The sequence below is a fragment of the Typha latifolia genome, chromosome 10, assembly GCF_019914945.1.
Source record: "Typha latifolia isolate L0001 chromosome 10, TyphaL0001v2, whole genome shotgun sequence".
Taxonomy (NCBI): Eukaryota; Viridiplantae; Streptophyta; class Magnoliopsida; order Poales; family Typhaceae; genus Typha; species Typha latifolia.
This window is the reverse complement of record NC_133095.1, coordinates 3193885-3208834: the sequence shown is the minus strand read 5'-3', so window position 1 is coordinate 3208834 and position 14950 is coordinate 3193885. Positions and strand designations below refer to the sequence as shown.

General features: G+C 36.0%; 2 protein-coding genes across 2 annotated transcripts; both read left to right on the top strand.

Annotated features, from left to right (window-relative positions):
• Window positions 1-1306: 1306 nt before the first annotated feature.
• LOC140796873 (potassium transporter 7-like) lies at window positions 1307-9915 on the top strand. The gene is made up of 10 exons (XM_073150030.1): window positions 1307-1680; window positions 1815-2043; window positions 2146-2394; window positions 2531-2581; window positions 2880-3140; window positions 4810-4862; window positions 4984-5098; window positions 5255-5509; window positions 8228-8750; window positions 9094-9915. The coding sequence occupies exons 1-10, from the start codon at window positions 1441-1443 to the stop codon at window positions 9614-9616; spliced, it is 2499 nt and encodes an 832-aa protein (XP_073006131.1). The 5' UTR covers window positions 1307-1440; the 3' UTR covers window positions 9617-9915.
• A 1207-nt stretch (window positions 9916-11122) lies between these two features.
• On the top strand, window positions 11123-14786 carry LOC140796024 (uncharacterized). Its single transcript, XM_073148861.1, has 4 exons — window positions 11123-11473; window positions 12790-13011; window positions 13799-13911; window positions 14173-14786. The coding sequence occupies exons 1-4, from the start codon at window positions 11270-11272 to the stop codon at window positions 14540-14542; spliced, it is 909 nt and encodes a 302-aa protein (XP_073004962.1). The 5' UTR covers window positions 11123-11269; the 3' UTR covers window positions 14543-14786.
• Window positions 14787-14950: the final 164 nt, after the last annotated feature.

Sequence of the window (14950 nt, the reverse complement as noted above, 5' to 3'; positions counted from 1 at the left end):
CTAAACTTATGCTCTCTTTTTGTTTTGTCCTGAGTGTCCCTGTCCAGTATCCTGTTTCACTATACTATCTATCATATACTTCACTTTTCTCACTATAAATTGGCTTAGTTATAAAGTTTGTGTAACTTTGTTGCTCGATGATTTGGCAAAGCTGAAGCTGGTCAAGGGCTAAAGTGCCATGAAAGACAACATGCAATGCCCTTTGTGATTATAACTTTTGCCGTTTAGTAGAGGTTTTAGTAGATGTAAAAGTATAATGTATGAGAAGAAAGTATTTATTTTATACTTCTGTGCTGACTAAGCAAAAAATATAACTTGAAGATTACATTTTTACATCGAAATGTAAAAGTATGCAGCTATAATATTGCCACCTGATGACTTGCAAATATTAGTTTTATTTTATTATCACATCACCAAATATGCATCAGAACTTATGTTTCTCTTGTTTAAATTGAACTTTTTAGAGGAGGATGAAGGAGAAAGAGAAACTAAAGAGCCTTTGATGGTCAATTTTATAGAGAGGAAAGAGAATCTTCTCTTTCTATCTCCCCTCTCGTATATCCTAACATAAATGGCCTATTTCCTTTTGGGATGATTTTTATCACAGGATGTTATTTCTCTATATATTTTAGTTGGGAGAAAAGGATAAATATAATTGTGTTTTAAATAAAAATAATGCTCGATTGTGAAAAAAAAATGCGACTGAATTCAATGATAATTTTTTATATGAAAACACTTTCACTACGTACATATTATAAAACACCACAAGTATATTATATTTTTATAGTGAATATTATAATTAACATTTAAAAATAGCACAGTATATCGTTATAAATAATACATAAATACAAGAGAAGTTTGACAAATGTGATGACCCCCTCTTTATGTCGGTATTATTGGGGGGCGTTATCTCAGAGATGTTCTCGAAAATTAAAAAAAATTAAAAAAACTTACACTTAAATCTTTTAAATTATTATCTTTTTTTTTACATATTTTCTTTATTTATTTATTTTAAATGCTAACCCCCTCTTTATTACATGCATAGTATTGTTATATGAGCAATTAAATGATATGTTTAGCTTTATATTTTTCTTTAAAAGGAAAGAATAGAGAAATTATGGTTTATCAAAAAATATTTTTTTTTTCGGGTTTTTTCTCTATCTTCCGTCACGAAGACCATTTTGCCCTCGTCCGTACACTTTCTAAAAGGCATCCGGATCACCTCGCTTCGATGCTCTCTCTCTCTCTCTCTCTCTGTGAGACACTTTCGTATCGAAATCGTTCCTTTGATCCTTCTCCCTCGTCGGATTCCACCAGTTTCCCTCCGATTTGATATTGGGATCTCTGTTCTCGATTCCTGGTGACGCGTCTTGATTTGAGTATTTGAGTTTTGATGGATTAGAGGATAAGGTTTGGGATAGTTTTGGGGGCTGCGATTGGATGGCGGGAGGCTCGGAGAGGGGGAATGGGCACTTGGTGAAGGTGGATTCCACTGAGTTCAGGTGGGTTTTCCAGGACAGGGAGGATAGCTCGGAGGAAGGTGGTGAATCGCAATCCCAGAGCAGTTTGGACTCGGAGGAAGAAGATAATGCGGCGCAGAGATTGGTTAGAACCGGCCCCCGCGTCGATTCTTTTGATGTCGAGGCCCTTGAGGTCCCTGGGTACCAAAATGATTACGAGGTAAGGTTTAGTCCTTCAATTCTTGCAGTAAACTCTTCATGTTTGGTCTGAATTTGTCAAAGATGTCGTTTTGTTAATTTAAAACTGTATGTGGTGTAGGAGTTATCGTCTGAAGTTGTTTCTTGTAATTTTAGGAGTTCAATTTAGGAAGGAACATTGTCCTTGCCCTCCAGACACTTGGAGTAGTATTTGGGGATGTTGGAACCAGCCCGTTGTACACTTTTGATGTAATGTTCAACAAATATCCTCTTAGTGAGAAGAAGGATGTTCTTGGAGCTCTTTCTCTTGTTTTGTACACTTTGATTCTAATCCCGCTGGTGAAGTACATTCTGGTTGTTCTTTGGGGCAATGATGATGGTGAAGGTATGCTGGAGGCCAATTTTTTTTTTTCCTTTGATTTGTTTTTTATCTTAATGAATCAATATATAAACATTATATCCTTGCTTTCCTATTTTTCCTTTCTAGGTGGAACATTTGCTTTGTATTCATTGATATGCCGGAATGCAAAGGCTAGTCTTCTCCCAAACCAGTTGCCTTCTGATGCTCGCATATCAAGTTTTAGGCTCAAGGTGCCATCCCCGGAGCTCGAGAGGTCCCTTAAGATCAAAGAGAATCTTGAGACTTCATTAACTTTGAAGAAACTGCTTCTGATTCTGGTGCTTTTTGGTACTTCGATGGTGATTGCAGATGGAGTTGTTACCCCAGCGATGTCTGGTTTGATATTGCTCTACCTTGTCCCACTACTATCCTTGGTCATTTGTTGCTTAATATGGTAGCACTGATATGAAGATTCCTGCAAATTTTCTTTTAATCGTTACTTATTCTATCTTTTTTTCTCCCCCTTTTACAGTGATGTCAGCTGTGAATGGCTTGAAGGTCGGAATATCTAGCATTGAACAAGGTGATCCTGCTATTTCAGTTATTACTCTAGGATCTTTTCGGTCTTCTTTTATTTTGTCTACTATATATGATAATATGAACCACAGAAAACTTGCAATGTGTTGGCATGCAATATGATGAACAAGTCTGGTACATATACGCATGCTTCTTGCTAAACATATCTCTCATGGTTTGGATACGACAAGTCAATATGCTCAAGGGAATATGCAATCTTGGTGTTTAAATTATCTACTAAGGCATGCCTCTTACTAGGATCAACTAATGTGTTTAAAATATTTTTCTCTTTGGCATTGCTGCAGATCAAGTGGTGACAATTTCAGTAGCTGCTCTTATAGTTTTGTTCAGTGTACAAAGGTTTGGAACAAGCAAAGTAGGGCTTGCTGTGGGACCTGCTTTATTCATTTGGTTTTGCTCCCTTGGGGGCATCGGGGTGTACAATCTCATTAAATATGGGCCAGAAGTTTTAAGAGCGTTCAACCCAATATATATTTATTACTTTTTTCAACGAAATCCTAGTCAGGCTTGGATGGCTCTTGGAGGATGTGTTATGTGTGCAACAGGTAAGGATGCATAATATACTCAATGGCACTGGCATATGCTTTTGTGTAGTTGTGTACTTGTATGCAAGTAAATTGCTTCTTAGAAGAAAATAAGCATAAAACTAATGTGGGCCAATGTGGTCATTCCCAAAACTGGCCCAGTCAATTTTTTGAAGTCTGAGCTTTACTCCCAAGGATTCTCTATCTGGTTGTGGGTTCCTAGACTGTGTTTTGTGTTAAGCAATGAGCCACCACATGAGCTACTTCAACTTCAATTGCTGAAATGGCATCTTTCAGTCCTGCATAATACTCTTCTTCATTTTTTATTGCTTTTCAGCTGCACACTAGCCTCACATCTTTTGTATTCTTTTATGTAATGATAGCCAAACTCTTTTGTCTTCTTTACTTTCTCAACAACTCTTTTCTTAGTAGAGGTGCAACTGGGATAGGTGGTGTTGCTAATTAGTTGGAGCATCTTGAAGAGCCTTTCCAATGTTGTTTCTGAAACATTGTTTCTTTATGCATCATGATGCTGTTGCATAGTCTTAAGAGTGACCCTACCTAATTATCATTAACATTGTAGATCATGGTTTCAAGTTTCAGTTGATCCCAAGTGGGATCGGTCGAAACAGATCGGGATCTACCATAGCTCATCCCGATCCATGGCGACTAGTTTTGGCCAAGTATCGGCCGGATCGGCAGATACCTGATCCGTATCGGGTCGGGATCTCACTCAATATAGGCTCTCCCTCTCTCTTCTCTCTTTTCTCTAATTTTCTTTTAATTTCTTCTCTCTCTCCATTGCCCCATCTCTCTCATTCCTCTCTCTAGCCTCTCGCTCTCTTTTCTTCCTCTCTTTCTTTCCTCCAATCTTCCTCCCTCTCTTTCTACTCTTTTATACTCTATCTACTAAAGTAATAGAGAGTTAGATAGAGACATGAGAGAGAGAATGGAGAGTGGGAGAGAGGACGGAAAAGATTGAGAGAGAGTAACAAAGAGAGGGAAAGAGAAGGGAGAAGGAGAATAAATGAAAAAAAAGAATGAGAGAAAAAAATTGCGTTGGTAAGAGAGAGGAAATGAAAAAAATAAAACCAGAAAAATAAAATTTGCCCTGCGACAGTAAGAGAGAGAAAGGGAGAGAAAAGAGAGAGAAGAAAGGAAACAAAATTAGAAATATTTGTATTGCCTTGGTAGTAATATAGAGAGAGAAAGAGAGAAAAAAAGAGAGAAAGAGAAGGGAGAGCCAATTCAGTATTTACCAAAATTTTAAGTAAATACATTTTTTTTGTTTTTAGGCTTTATATTTGAGTAGTTATTGTTTTCTTATTTTTCTTGTCATTTTTCTAGATTTTAAAAAAATCTGTATTTTTAAATGATATTTAAAATTTTACTTAATTAAAAATATATGATCTGTTATGGGCGGCCCGACCAATACGGCTAATACAGTCAATACGTATTATTTTTTCGGATGGCCAATTTTGATTATGATCCTAATATCGAGTTTTGGAACCTTGTTGTATATCATTGACTTCATGAGGAATAAGTTTATAGAATTTTAGGATTGTCAAATAGATGTGCTAGAAGTTTTAGCATGAAAGTATTTGATGAAAACCGATAGTTTGGACAATTTAAACTCCTGTTCTTCCAGAGGACACAGTATAAAGTATAAACTTGGCTTGTTGTACTGCAGGTTCTGAAGCGATGTTTGCAGACCTCTGCTATTTCTCTGTTAGGTCTGTCCAGGTAATGCTTTGTTGTTTCTCCACATATGCATTTCCGCCTGTTTCTAATTACCACCTTGGTGTAGAAACTCTATGTCATCATTTTATGATTGTCTAATTCTGGCTTTGTGTCTCTGTTGCAGCTCACCTTTATGTTTCTGGTTCTTCCTTGCCTCCTTTTGGGATACCTTGGCCAGGCTGCATTTCTTATGGAAAATTTAACTGTAAATGAGCAGGTCTTCTTTTCATCTATTCCGAGTAAGCTAAATTAATTGATTTACTTTTAATTTCCTTTCTTACTTAGAACTGGTTCCATGTAAAAAGGATTTCATGTCAGTGTATTCTGAATCAGAAGGAATTTGTTTATACTGTAAAAAGTAAATCCTGTAATACAGGAGTAAATGATAATTGCAGGTGGTGCTTTCTGGCCAGTGTTCTTCATAGCCACTATAGCTGCACTGATTGCAAGTCGTGCAATGACAACTGCAATATTCTCAATTATAAAGCAAGCAACAGCTCTTGGTTGTTTTCCTCGCCTTAAAATCATTCATACATCTCGGAAGTTCATGGGTCAGATATATATTCCAGTGATAAACTGGTTTTTGCTCGTCTCTTGCTTAGCTTTTGTTGCCTCCTTTGGAAGCATAAATGAGATTGGCAATGCATATGGTATGTGAAATTACTTCTAGTATCTTGTTGGTTTGAAAATGCATTTGCTTGTTTTACTTTGTGATTTTTGTAAGAATGACAACAACAATAACCAATCTTTTAGTTCTAGCTATTTGAGTTTGCTATATTAATTCCTCATTCTACATGCCACTCTTTTTATTTCAATCTTCCTGACAAATTAAACCACTTTTATGGGAAAAAAAGGGTCTCTAAAAGCACATGCCTTTCATTTAGGGAAAGTTTAGATGCATACTTTCCCCATTGCTAGAAATATGGTTATCATAACACAATTACATGACCAGAGTTTTGCTTCCTCATAACACTGATTGTTCAAATATTAGTTTCAGATGAACATATGTGAGCGTTATGTTTGTTTGGAAAAATGAGAAAGATTTACTTGCATCTAGGACTTAGGGGTGGTAATTGGGTCGGGTTAGTAAGGTTCGTTCTGGTCGGGGAATGATAATGCATACACAAATATGACTCATTTATTAAACGGATTATCGAGTAGCACAAGTTATTCAAATTTTATGAGTTATTTAAGTTATAAATGAGTTTATTAGAGTCATAAAGGAGTTGGCAGGTAGAGGCATAAATGGGTTAATCGAGTTGAGATAATAAACACGAACACGACCTGTTTATGACCCAAACTCGGTTAGACTAAACTCAAACCCATTTAAAAATCGTGTTGTCGTGTCGGGTTATGGGTAAGGTCAACTTTTGCCACCCCTACTAGGACTATATACTATTTTGAGGTATGACTATATGAATTACTAGATCTCTGCAACATTTATGATGTGCAGGCACCTCAAAGGATCTACCTCAACCATCGTTCGATCATCTCTTGAGAATCATAGGTTGTTGATTGAGCTTAGTTATGCTAACTTGGGTAAAACCATCGATGGCTATGCCGACCGGCACTTGTCGTGCTGGTGGCATACCGACGTGTGGCACGAGAGGTGCCGCACGACACCCCTCCTAATAGCTTCGCTGCTCGCCATCGACCTCGTCGTTGAGCTACTCGTCGCTGCTCGTTTTCACAATTGTCATTGCTCAAGCTCACGTCGAGTGCCCTAGCCCAAGGGAGGAAGAAGAAAGATCGGGAAAGATAACCGACGATACCTCTCTCTCTCTCTCTCTTCCTATTCCCTTGAGCTAGAGCACCCGATGCGAGCTTGGGCGACGGCGAAGGCGAAGGTGAATATCTCTTATCTTTTTCTTTCCTTCTCTTACGGTACGGCGGCTGACAAATGCTGCGGCACGGTCCATGCTTGTGGCATGACTATCGTTGGGTAAAACTTTAAAAGTTGAGCAATTCACTAATTCTTTTCTCTTGATGCCATGCAATATGATTTTATTTTTGATAAATAATAACCTTGTGTCCCACATATCTTTGTGCATCTCATCCTATTATTCATATTCGTTGCTTCTCCACCTCTATATTATATAAAAGGGTTTAATATATTTTATCACCCCGTATTTATGCTCAAAATCACTTTACTCCCATGTACTTTAAAAAATTTCAATCTATCTTCCCATTAAATGTGATGCAATTGCTAAACTTTATAAAAATTTGGGTTTAATCATACTTACTGTATAGTTGGCATAATCTGTAAACTTTCTTCCCATGCTACCATATGTCCAATATATCTTCACTCGAGCTCTCTGTCCATAGTAGCATAATCTTGAAGGACTATTTGTAGCATTAAAAAAAGATGGTGAAAGAGGCTCTAGGAATGGGAAAGTAAGAACTATCTAGAAGAAACTGAGAGAATGATCATTCTTTGAAGAGAAAATAACTTATATAAAAGGGAGAAGGCATTTTTATTCAAAAAATATATGAAAAGAAGGGAACTCATCCCGCCAATTCATTTCGGACGTTTTTTAAGCGCGCTTAGTTAAATTTGACGGAAAAACTAACAGTCTCATTGTAGTTATAAGTATAGGAATCAATTTGAGGCTTTTTAATAAAATGATTTTTGATATAAGTACAAGGTGATAAAATATATTTAACCCTATATAAAAATAAGTGCATACGGAAGGAAATATACAAATATGGACAATTTGAGGAGTGGATCTGTAATATCATCATAAAGTAAGGCGATATTAACTATAATATTACATTTTGCTAAATTGAACTAGTGTATTTGGAAACACAATGCCTTGATCTGATGGGTTAGTGTTCAGAGCAGCGGATCTAATCACTGCACTGTATTTTGCAAGCTCTGCATCTCTAGGTGGGATCTTCATTACAAGCTAGACTTTGATTTATATTGCCATGGATAAATGATTAAACAACCTTTGTTGGAATCCATCTCCTAGTTCTAATTTGACTAAAAGATGTGTTAGGGCTCTTCTGTGTACATGAAGACATTTTTTGCAGATACCACCTCGTTGTATGGTTCTATTATTGTTGGATAAACCAAATAAATACTTGGATTGTTCCCTACATTGCAAATTCCCCCTGTAATTCAGCACGAATAAGCATCTTTAGACATGTATCGTTTTGATGAGAAACTTTTCATTATTAAATTTAATCTGTATTTCATTTCTTGATTGTTCTATCCCTTTTATTTTAGTTGAATAATTTTTATATTGTTCCATACATTGTTTCTTATAGACCTTCAGATGTAGACATTGCTATTCTTCTCTTTCTATGATGAAATGCATACAGATATTGCTATTCTTCTCTTTCTTGATGAAATACATACTCTTCAGGCATTGCTGAGCTTGGAGTGATGATGATGACTACAATATTGGTTACTATCATCATGCTTCTGATATGGCAGATCAACATTATTGTTGTGTTGTGCTTTTTTTCATTCTTTCTGGGGTTGGAATTGCTTTTCTTCTCTTCAGTTTTGGGCAGTGTGGGAGATGGAAGTTGGGTCTTGTTAGTATTTGCTGCTGTATTATTCTTGATTATGTATATATGGAACTATGGTAGCAAGCTGAAGTATGAAACTGAAGTAAAGCAGAAACTTTCAATGGATTTGCTGAGGCAATTGGGCTGCAACCTTGGTACGATTAGAGCACCTGGAATTGGATTGCTTTATAATGAGTTGGTAAAAGGAGTCCCTGCTATTTTTGGTCACTTTCTGACCACCTTGCCAGCAATTCATTCAATGATCATATTTGTCTGTATTAAGTATGTTCCAGTTCCTGTAGTGCCTCAGAATGAACGTTTTCTCTTTCGGCGGGTCTGCCCTAAAAATTATCACATGTTCCGTTGCATTGCTAGGTATGCTATCTCTTAAAATTTGAAATGGCAGTTGCTTCCTATTTCTGGAACATATTCCTCTTCAGATTTTCGAAAATCTCTCTTCAGTAATGTATTTCATTGAAATTTAATTGTTGCTCTAAATTCAGGCTGTTAAATTATGGTTTAGTTGTACAACCAGTTGAGCCATTTGTCGTGAATACAATATTTAGTCGTACTCAGTGGCATCGGTTTAATTGGGACACCATTAAATTTTCACTTCTTTCTCAAAAAAAAGAAAAAAAAAAAAAGAAAGAAAAAAAAGTGGTACTATTGTGCTGGAGGTAACTTATGTTGGGACTAACCTTCTGTATTCTGTTTACAGGTATGGATACAAGGATGTTCGTAAGGAGAATCACCAGACATTTGAACAACTTCTTATTGAGAGTCTTGAGAAGTTCATACGTCGAGAAGCCCAAGAACGTTCATTGGAGAGTGATGAGGATGGTGACACTGATTCCGAAGAAGAGGTATGCTCGAGAATCCTTGTAGCACCAAATGGCAGCGTGTATTCTCTTGGTGTTCCGCTCTTGGCTGATTATAACTGCATTGAAAAGCCAAGCTCAGAAGCAAGTACTTCATTTGAGGAATCTCGAGAACAGACATTATCTGATGCAGGGCAAAGCCTTGAACGAGAGCTCTCATTCATACACAAGGCAAAAGAGTCAGGGTTGGTTTATCTTCTTGGGCACGGTGACATAAGGGCTAGGAAGGACTCTTGGTTTCTAAAGAAGCTTGTTATAAACTACTTCTACGCCTTCTTGAGAAAGAATTGCAGGAGAGGCATTGCCACATTGAGTGTTCCACACACAAATCTGATGCAGGTTGGCATGACTTACATGGTCTAACTAGTTTTGTAGTTTTCCGCCCTTAACATATAGTTACTAACAGTTGGATAGATAGGATCATGGTTGGGATTACGGATATTTTTCATTTCTAGATTTTTTTTTCCAGTTCTAACAACAGAGTCGATATGTATGTCCAAGTATGTGGAGAAGGTGCTTTTTTCCCCTATTAAAGAAATGTCGGGTCCTGAAGCTTTGTTGTATCACAGCAACTAGTGAATGATTTACATTTGTAATTGTCTAATCTCTAGAGAGATACTAGTTTGGTGATTTTGTGTGAAGGAGCAACTATGTTCTTCAAATATTATTGCCCATGGTCCTCCTTTACATTGTTTTAGAATTTCATTTAGATTCAGTGAGCTTATCACATCGATTTTGATGGCTACTATTGCGATGCTTGGTTATATGGTTAGATTGAGTCAAACACTCCATGAAGCAACATTAGTGCATGAAGACTGTTTGATTCTCCTGAACTGGGGAAATGAATCCTTGTTGTCACATTTTATTATAAAAATATGTATATTTAATATAAAAATTAAACATATTCAGTTTTAAAAGTTTAATCTTACTAGGGATTTTTGTGATTCGTATCCCGTCTTTAGAAATTTTATAACGTGACTCCTCATTTTTCTTCTTATAATATTTATTTAACATCTTTAATTAATTTGACATAACCATAATCAAATAGAATAATACCGAAAAGAGAATATTATGTTCTAATCCACAATATAATTTATAATATTTTTAAATTATCATTGTACTTATTTCTAATTTTATTTATAACTTGAAGATTCATAATTTATTACCTTTTCCCAAACCATGAAGAACATTGCCTAACTTTGTTGTTTGCGACCTCAAATACGAAGATGAAGAAATTTTGGAAAAAGATAAAAAAAAAAAAATAGGCGCAGGGTTTATTGTGGGGTTTGATATTTCAATTTGTAGGGTAGAATTTAGTTTTAGAAAATATGTTTTAGATTTTGTGGTGTAGGGTTTAATTTTGGGAAAAGGATTTTGTGGGGGTAGGGTTTTGTTTTGAAAGAAGATTTTGTTGGGATATAGGTTAGGTCAGTACCTTTTAAGAGTATTTTAGTAATCTTTAAACTAGAATCACATAAAATATATAACATAATTAATGTCAGTTAGCTAAAGTAACATTAGGATGTTAAATAAATATTATAAGAAAAATAAAGAGTAGGATTTCAAAATTCTCAAAGATGGGGGTGCAGTGGTGCACATTTTATTATAAAAATATGTGTATTCTTAAGCTCAACTAATTGGGTAAATAAATTTGTAATACACCTAGTTAAGTAGGTTGTTTAGTGTACAGACTTAAAAACTCCAAAACACTGACATTTTTCACTGGAAAAATCGTAGGAATAAATTGGAGAATGAAAATAACCTTATTTATTTTATAATTTAATAAAATTACTTATCCTAAAATAAAAAAATTAAATATTATAAAAGTGTTTTCAATATTTTAAAAGTATAGGAAAACAAAAATACCATATGCTTTTCCAGTTTCCAACTTTCCTCCAATCCATACACAACGTTTGGGTTAGGTCTCGATCGAGTGGTTGATCCAACTCACACATTAAGACGGCGAGAGCCAACCTCGAGTTTCGTGCCAAAATAAATTCGTCATAAGAAAAAATCATGGCAGCGGAGGCGAAGGAGATGGCTATGACTACCATCGGAGTGGTGGGAGCGGGGCAGATGGGATCCGGCATCGCCCAGCTCGCCGCCGTCGCTGGATTCCACGTCTACCTCCACGACTCCGACCCCGCCGCCCTCGCCCGAGCCGCCACATCCATCTCCGCCGCCATCCGCCGCCTCGTCTCCAAAGGCCACCTCTCCGAGGTACGGCTCCTATGTCTTCCTTTCCACCTTCTATTCGCTCTTGTTCTTGCTTAGATGGGCTAGGGTGTCGAAATGAGAAGTTTTTGATGGATCAAGGTGTAAACTTTCCCATGAATATGACAGGACAAGAGATTGATTTTGTTTTGTGATCCTCCTCACATGGCTATGACCTTTTATTTGGGTTATTTCTGGAGAATAATTTATAATTGGATTATATTCTTCTTCTTTTTTTCTTGCTTATACTAAATATTTCTAGGCTGTTAGCCAGTTTCTTCTAAACTAGTCAACTTGAGCAAATGAACTTATCCTACATCATAGAAGGATTGCTAATTGTTTGAAACCTAATTACCCAGATTCCTCTCTCTTCTAAACAATCTTAACTCTCTCTCTCTCTCTCTCTCTCTCTCTCTCTCTCTATATATATATATATATATGTATATGGTATTATAAGTATTGCTAAAAAGAGTTTTCGATTTACGACCAATGATTTAATGATTCCATAAGAACTATTAATTTCTCATTTTTAATAATAATATTAAATAAAATTAATCAAAGTATTAATTATATGAATTGAAAGTATTGATCACTTTTCTAAATTATAAAAGTAAATTAGTCATATTTTTTTTTTTGGTTATCCATTTATAAATAAAAAATAAATATAATAATAAATTAGTAGAAGTTGGCACTCCTATAATTAAGAAAAGATTACAAGGATAAACAGCAACTAATAAGTTAGTATCGAATCATCGCTGTACTATAACATAGTACAGCACAAAGAATCTCAGAAGAAATTGTGTTGCATTTACTTTTTTTGGAAGTAGAACTGTGCATATTATGATGATGACCACTGCGATTAAAGTGGCCGACGGTCCCAGTTGTCGTACAATTGGAATCACATATATGCTATTATTTTTCTTATATTCTCTTTTTACTGAAACTTTTTTCGTGTGGCTTTAAAACTTGTGCTGCTATTGCCAAAGGCCCAAAACTACCAAAAAGATTGTAACTGATCTATGCATGCCCAAGCAAAAGAGAAAGTAAAGAAGTTTGAAAATGCTTTTGAGACTCATGTTTATGGATTCAGTGTTTAACAACTTGTAGAAGATTTCTTTTATTTATTCACTGGTTCCTTCCAAAATCTTTGGGTAAGGAAATAAGGTAAGTCTTTTGAGACTCAGGTATGCTAGTTATAAAAGACTCCACATACCGAGAATGTCAGGAACTCTATTTACTAGTTTCATCAAATATTCTGCCACTTGTATGTCATAAATTTGCCAATATTCATTCCTCGTCTTGTTTTATTATTGGTTTTGCAGGTTGCTGGTAGTGGTTCTGTGAACCGCCTGAAATTCACCTCAAATTTACAAGAGCTTCAGACAGCAGATGTTATAATTGAAGCTATTCTAGAATCTGAAGATATAAAGAAGAAATTGTTTTCAGAGCTTGATAAAATCTCAAAATCTTCCACCATTTTGGCATCTAATACTAGTTCAATCTCTATAACTCGACTTGCTTCTGCAACTAGACGTCCATCCCAGGTTGTCATTACATCCTGGTTTCCTCACCATGTTTTGTCTGATAGTGAATTTTTTTTTAGGACTTATAAGTGCTTATCTTATACTTGTTTTATCTACGGACCATGATTTAAAATTAGTAAGAAACTTGAACCGCTAGTCTAGTGATGATAATGTTAAACACTTCGGTAATCACATGCAGTGCTACTTTGGATAGTAAATTTCATTTTATTACATGTCTGATATTTTATTTTTTAATCCTCCGAGTCCCTGATGTATACATGTTTTCGAAGATTTTTCATCATTGTACCATATTCATATTGTGTTCCATCTATATCTTGTAGCCATATGTTTGCTTCATATTTTCCAGGCTATTCGTTTCATTGTTTTGTTATCACTACCATAGTTTCGCAAGCTTGATCTATTAGGAAATTAGGAAATTAATGTACAATTAGGAAATTAATTTTTAATTTGTAATCAAATTTATTTACCACTTCCAACCTGCTGTCCTAAGTTGTCTAGAGCCTGATTTATTTTCTTTTCTTTTTCTCTAATCTTGTTCTATGACTGCCCTGAACATTTGTTGATCTCAATTAAGAATCTGGATGACAGAATAAAATGGTAGGGTGGACAAACTGATAGAATTACTTCTCTGTTGAGCAGCGCTTTAAATTTCAAAGTGAACTACAATTTTGTTATTGCTGCATATGTCCAGCTTGTTATACTTTAGATGTACAAATCCAAAACAGGCTGCATAAGGACAGCCTTTATAATTGAAAAACTGGTTAATGAAGAATGTTTCATATTTCAGGTGATAGGCATGCATTTTATGAACCCCCCTCCTATCATGAAATTGATCGAGATTGTAAGAGGAGCGGATACATCTGACGAGGTCTTTAAGACAATAAAATCATTGTCAGAAAGGTAAAGATCTTGACTCGCACTTCCAGGACTTGATGTCAGGTTAATGAGTAGTTGTACAGCCTTCTGTAATTTTTTGTTAAAGTTAAATGAAGATCTCCAAATATCATGCTTAAGTCTGTTTTTTTTAAGTAACCAAACTCTTCGCATGCACCAAGTCATACTTGAGACTCAGAATTATATCATACGTTGCATGCCAATGAAAGTGCTTTAATTTCACTTTTGTTGTACTTATGAACTGTCTAATAATTTCTGGCAATGCAGGCTTGGAAAGACTGTTATATGCTCCGAAGATTACCCTGGTTTCATCGTGAACCGGATTCTAATGCCAATGATCAACGAAGCGTTCTACACTCTGTACACCGGTGTGGCAACCAAAGAGGACATTGATGCAGGGATGAAGCTGGGCACGAATCATCCAATGGGTCCATTGGAGCTCGCAGACTTCATCGGGTTGGATGTCTGCCTTTCAATACTTAGAGTGCTCCATAACGGTTTTGGAGATAGCAAATACTGTCCTTGCCCTCTCCTGGTTCAGTATGTTGATGCCGGTCGCTTGGGAAGGAAGCGGGGGATCGGTGTCTACACCTATCAGAAAGGGTCTGCATCAGTTAAACCATCATCCTCACTTTGATGTCCTCAGCAGAGTTCATAATTTCATGTTAGCAAAGATGAGAAATAAAAGGTAGTTCTTGACATGGTAGTGTCCATGTTTGTATCTATGAGAACAAATAAGTATAGGGCATTGACAGAGTTTCTCATGCAACTCCAGACTTCCTCTCCTTAGAGTGAGGACAACAGGGAGAAATGTACTGTTTACAGTGCCTATATCAAATGGAAGTCATCAATATCCAGTTAAGATAATAATTGATCAGAAATGTTTGCCCCAAGTTCTCTTGCGCCTTCAAGATGAGGCAAATCCTCTGTTTGCTTTCAGTTCTCTTGCGCATTTGCTTTTTTACTAGATTCTAATCACTCATTACTCTTTGACTATAACATTTAAATTTAATCTGTGTTGAAATTTCAAATCGTCGACCTGGAA

What these genes read in the sequence shown, in the direction of transcription:
- LOC140796873 (XM_073150030.1), top strand. Translation starts at nt 1,441, where the DNA reads ATGGCGGGAGGCTCGGAGAGGGGGAATGGGCACTTGGTGAAGGTGGAT. An exon ending in ATGTGTTATGTGTGCAACAG is followed by an intron (nt 3,141 to 4,809) that starts GTAAGGATGCAT and finishes GTTGTACTGCAG; the next exon opens with GTTCTGAAGCGATGTTTGCA. An exon ending in TGAGATTGGCAATGCATATG is followed by an intron (nt 5,510 to 8,227) that starts GTATGTGAAATT and finishes CATACTCTTCAG; the next exon opens with GCATTGCTGAGCTTGGAGTG.
- LOC140796024 (XM_073148861.1), top strand. Translation starts at nt 11,270, where the DNA reads ATGGCAGCGGAGGCGAAGGAGATGGCTATGACTACCATCGGAGTGGTG. An exon ending in CCAAAGGCCACCTCTCCGAG is followed by an intron (nt 11,474 to 12,789) that starts GTACGGCTCCTA and finishes TTGGTTTTGCAG; the next exon opens with GTTGCTGGTAGTGGTTCTGT. An exon ending in CAACTAGACGTCCATCCCAG is followed by an intron (nt 13,012 to 13,798) that starts GTTGTCATTACA and finishes TTCATATTTCAG; the next exon opens with GTGATAGGCATGCATTTTAT.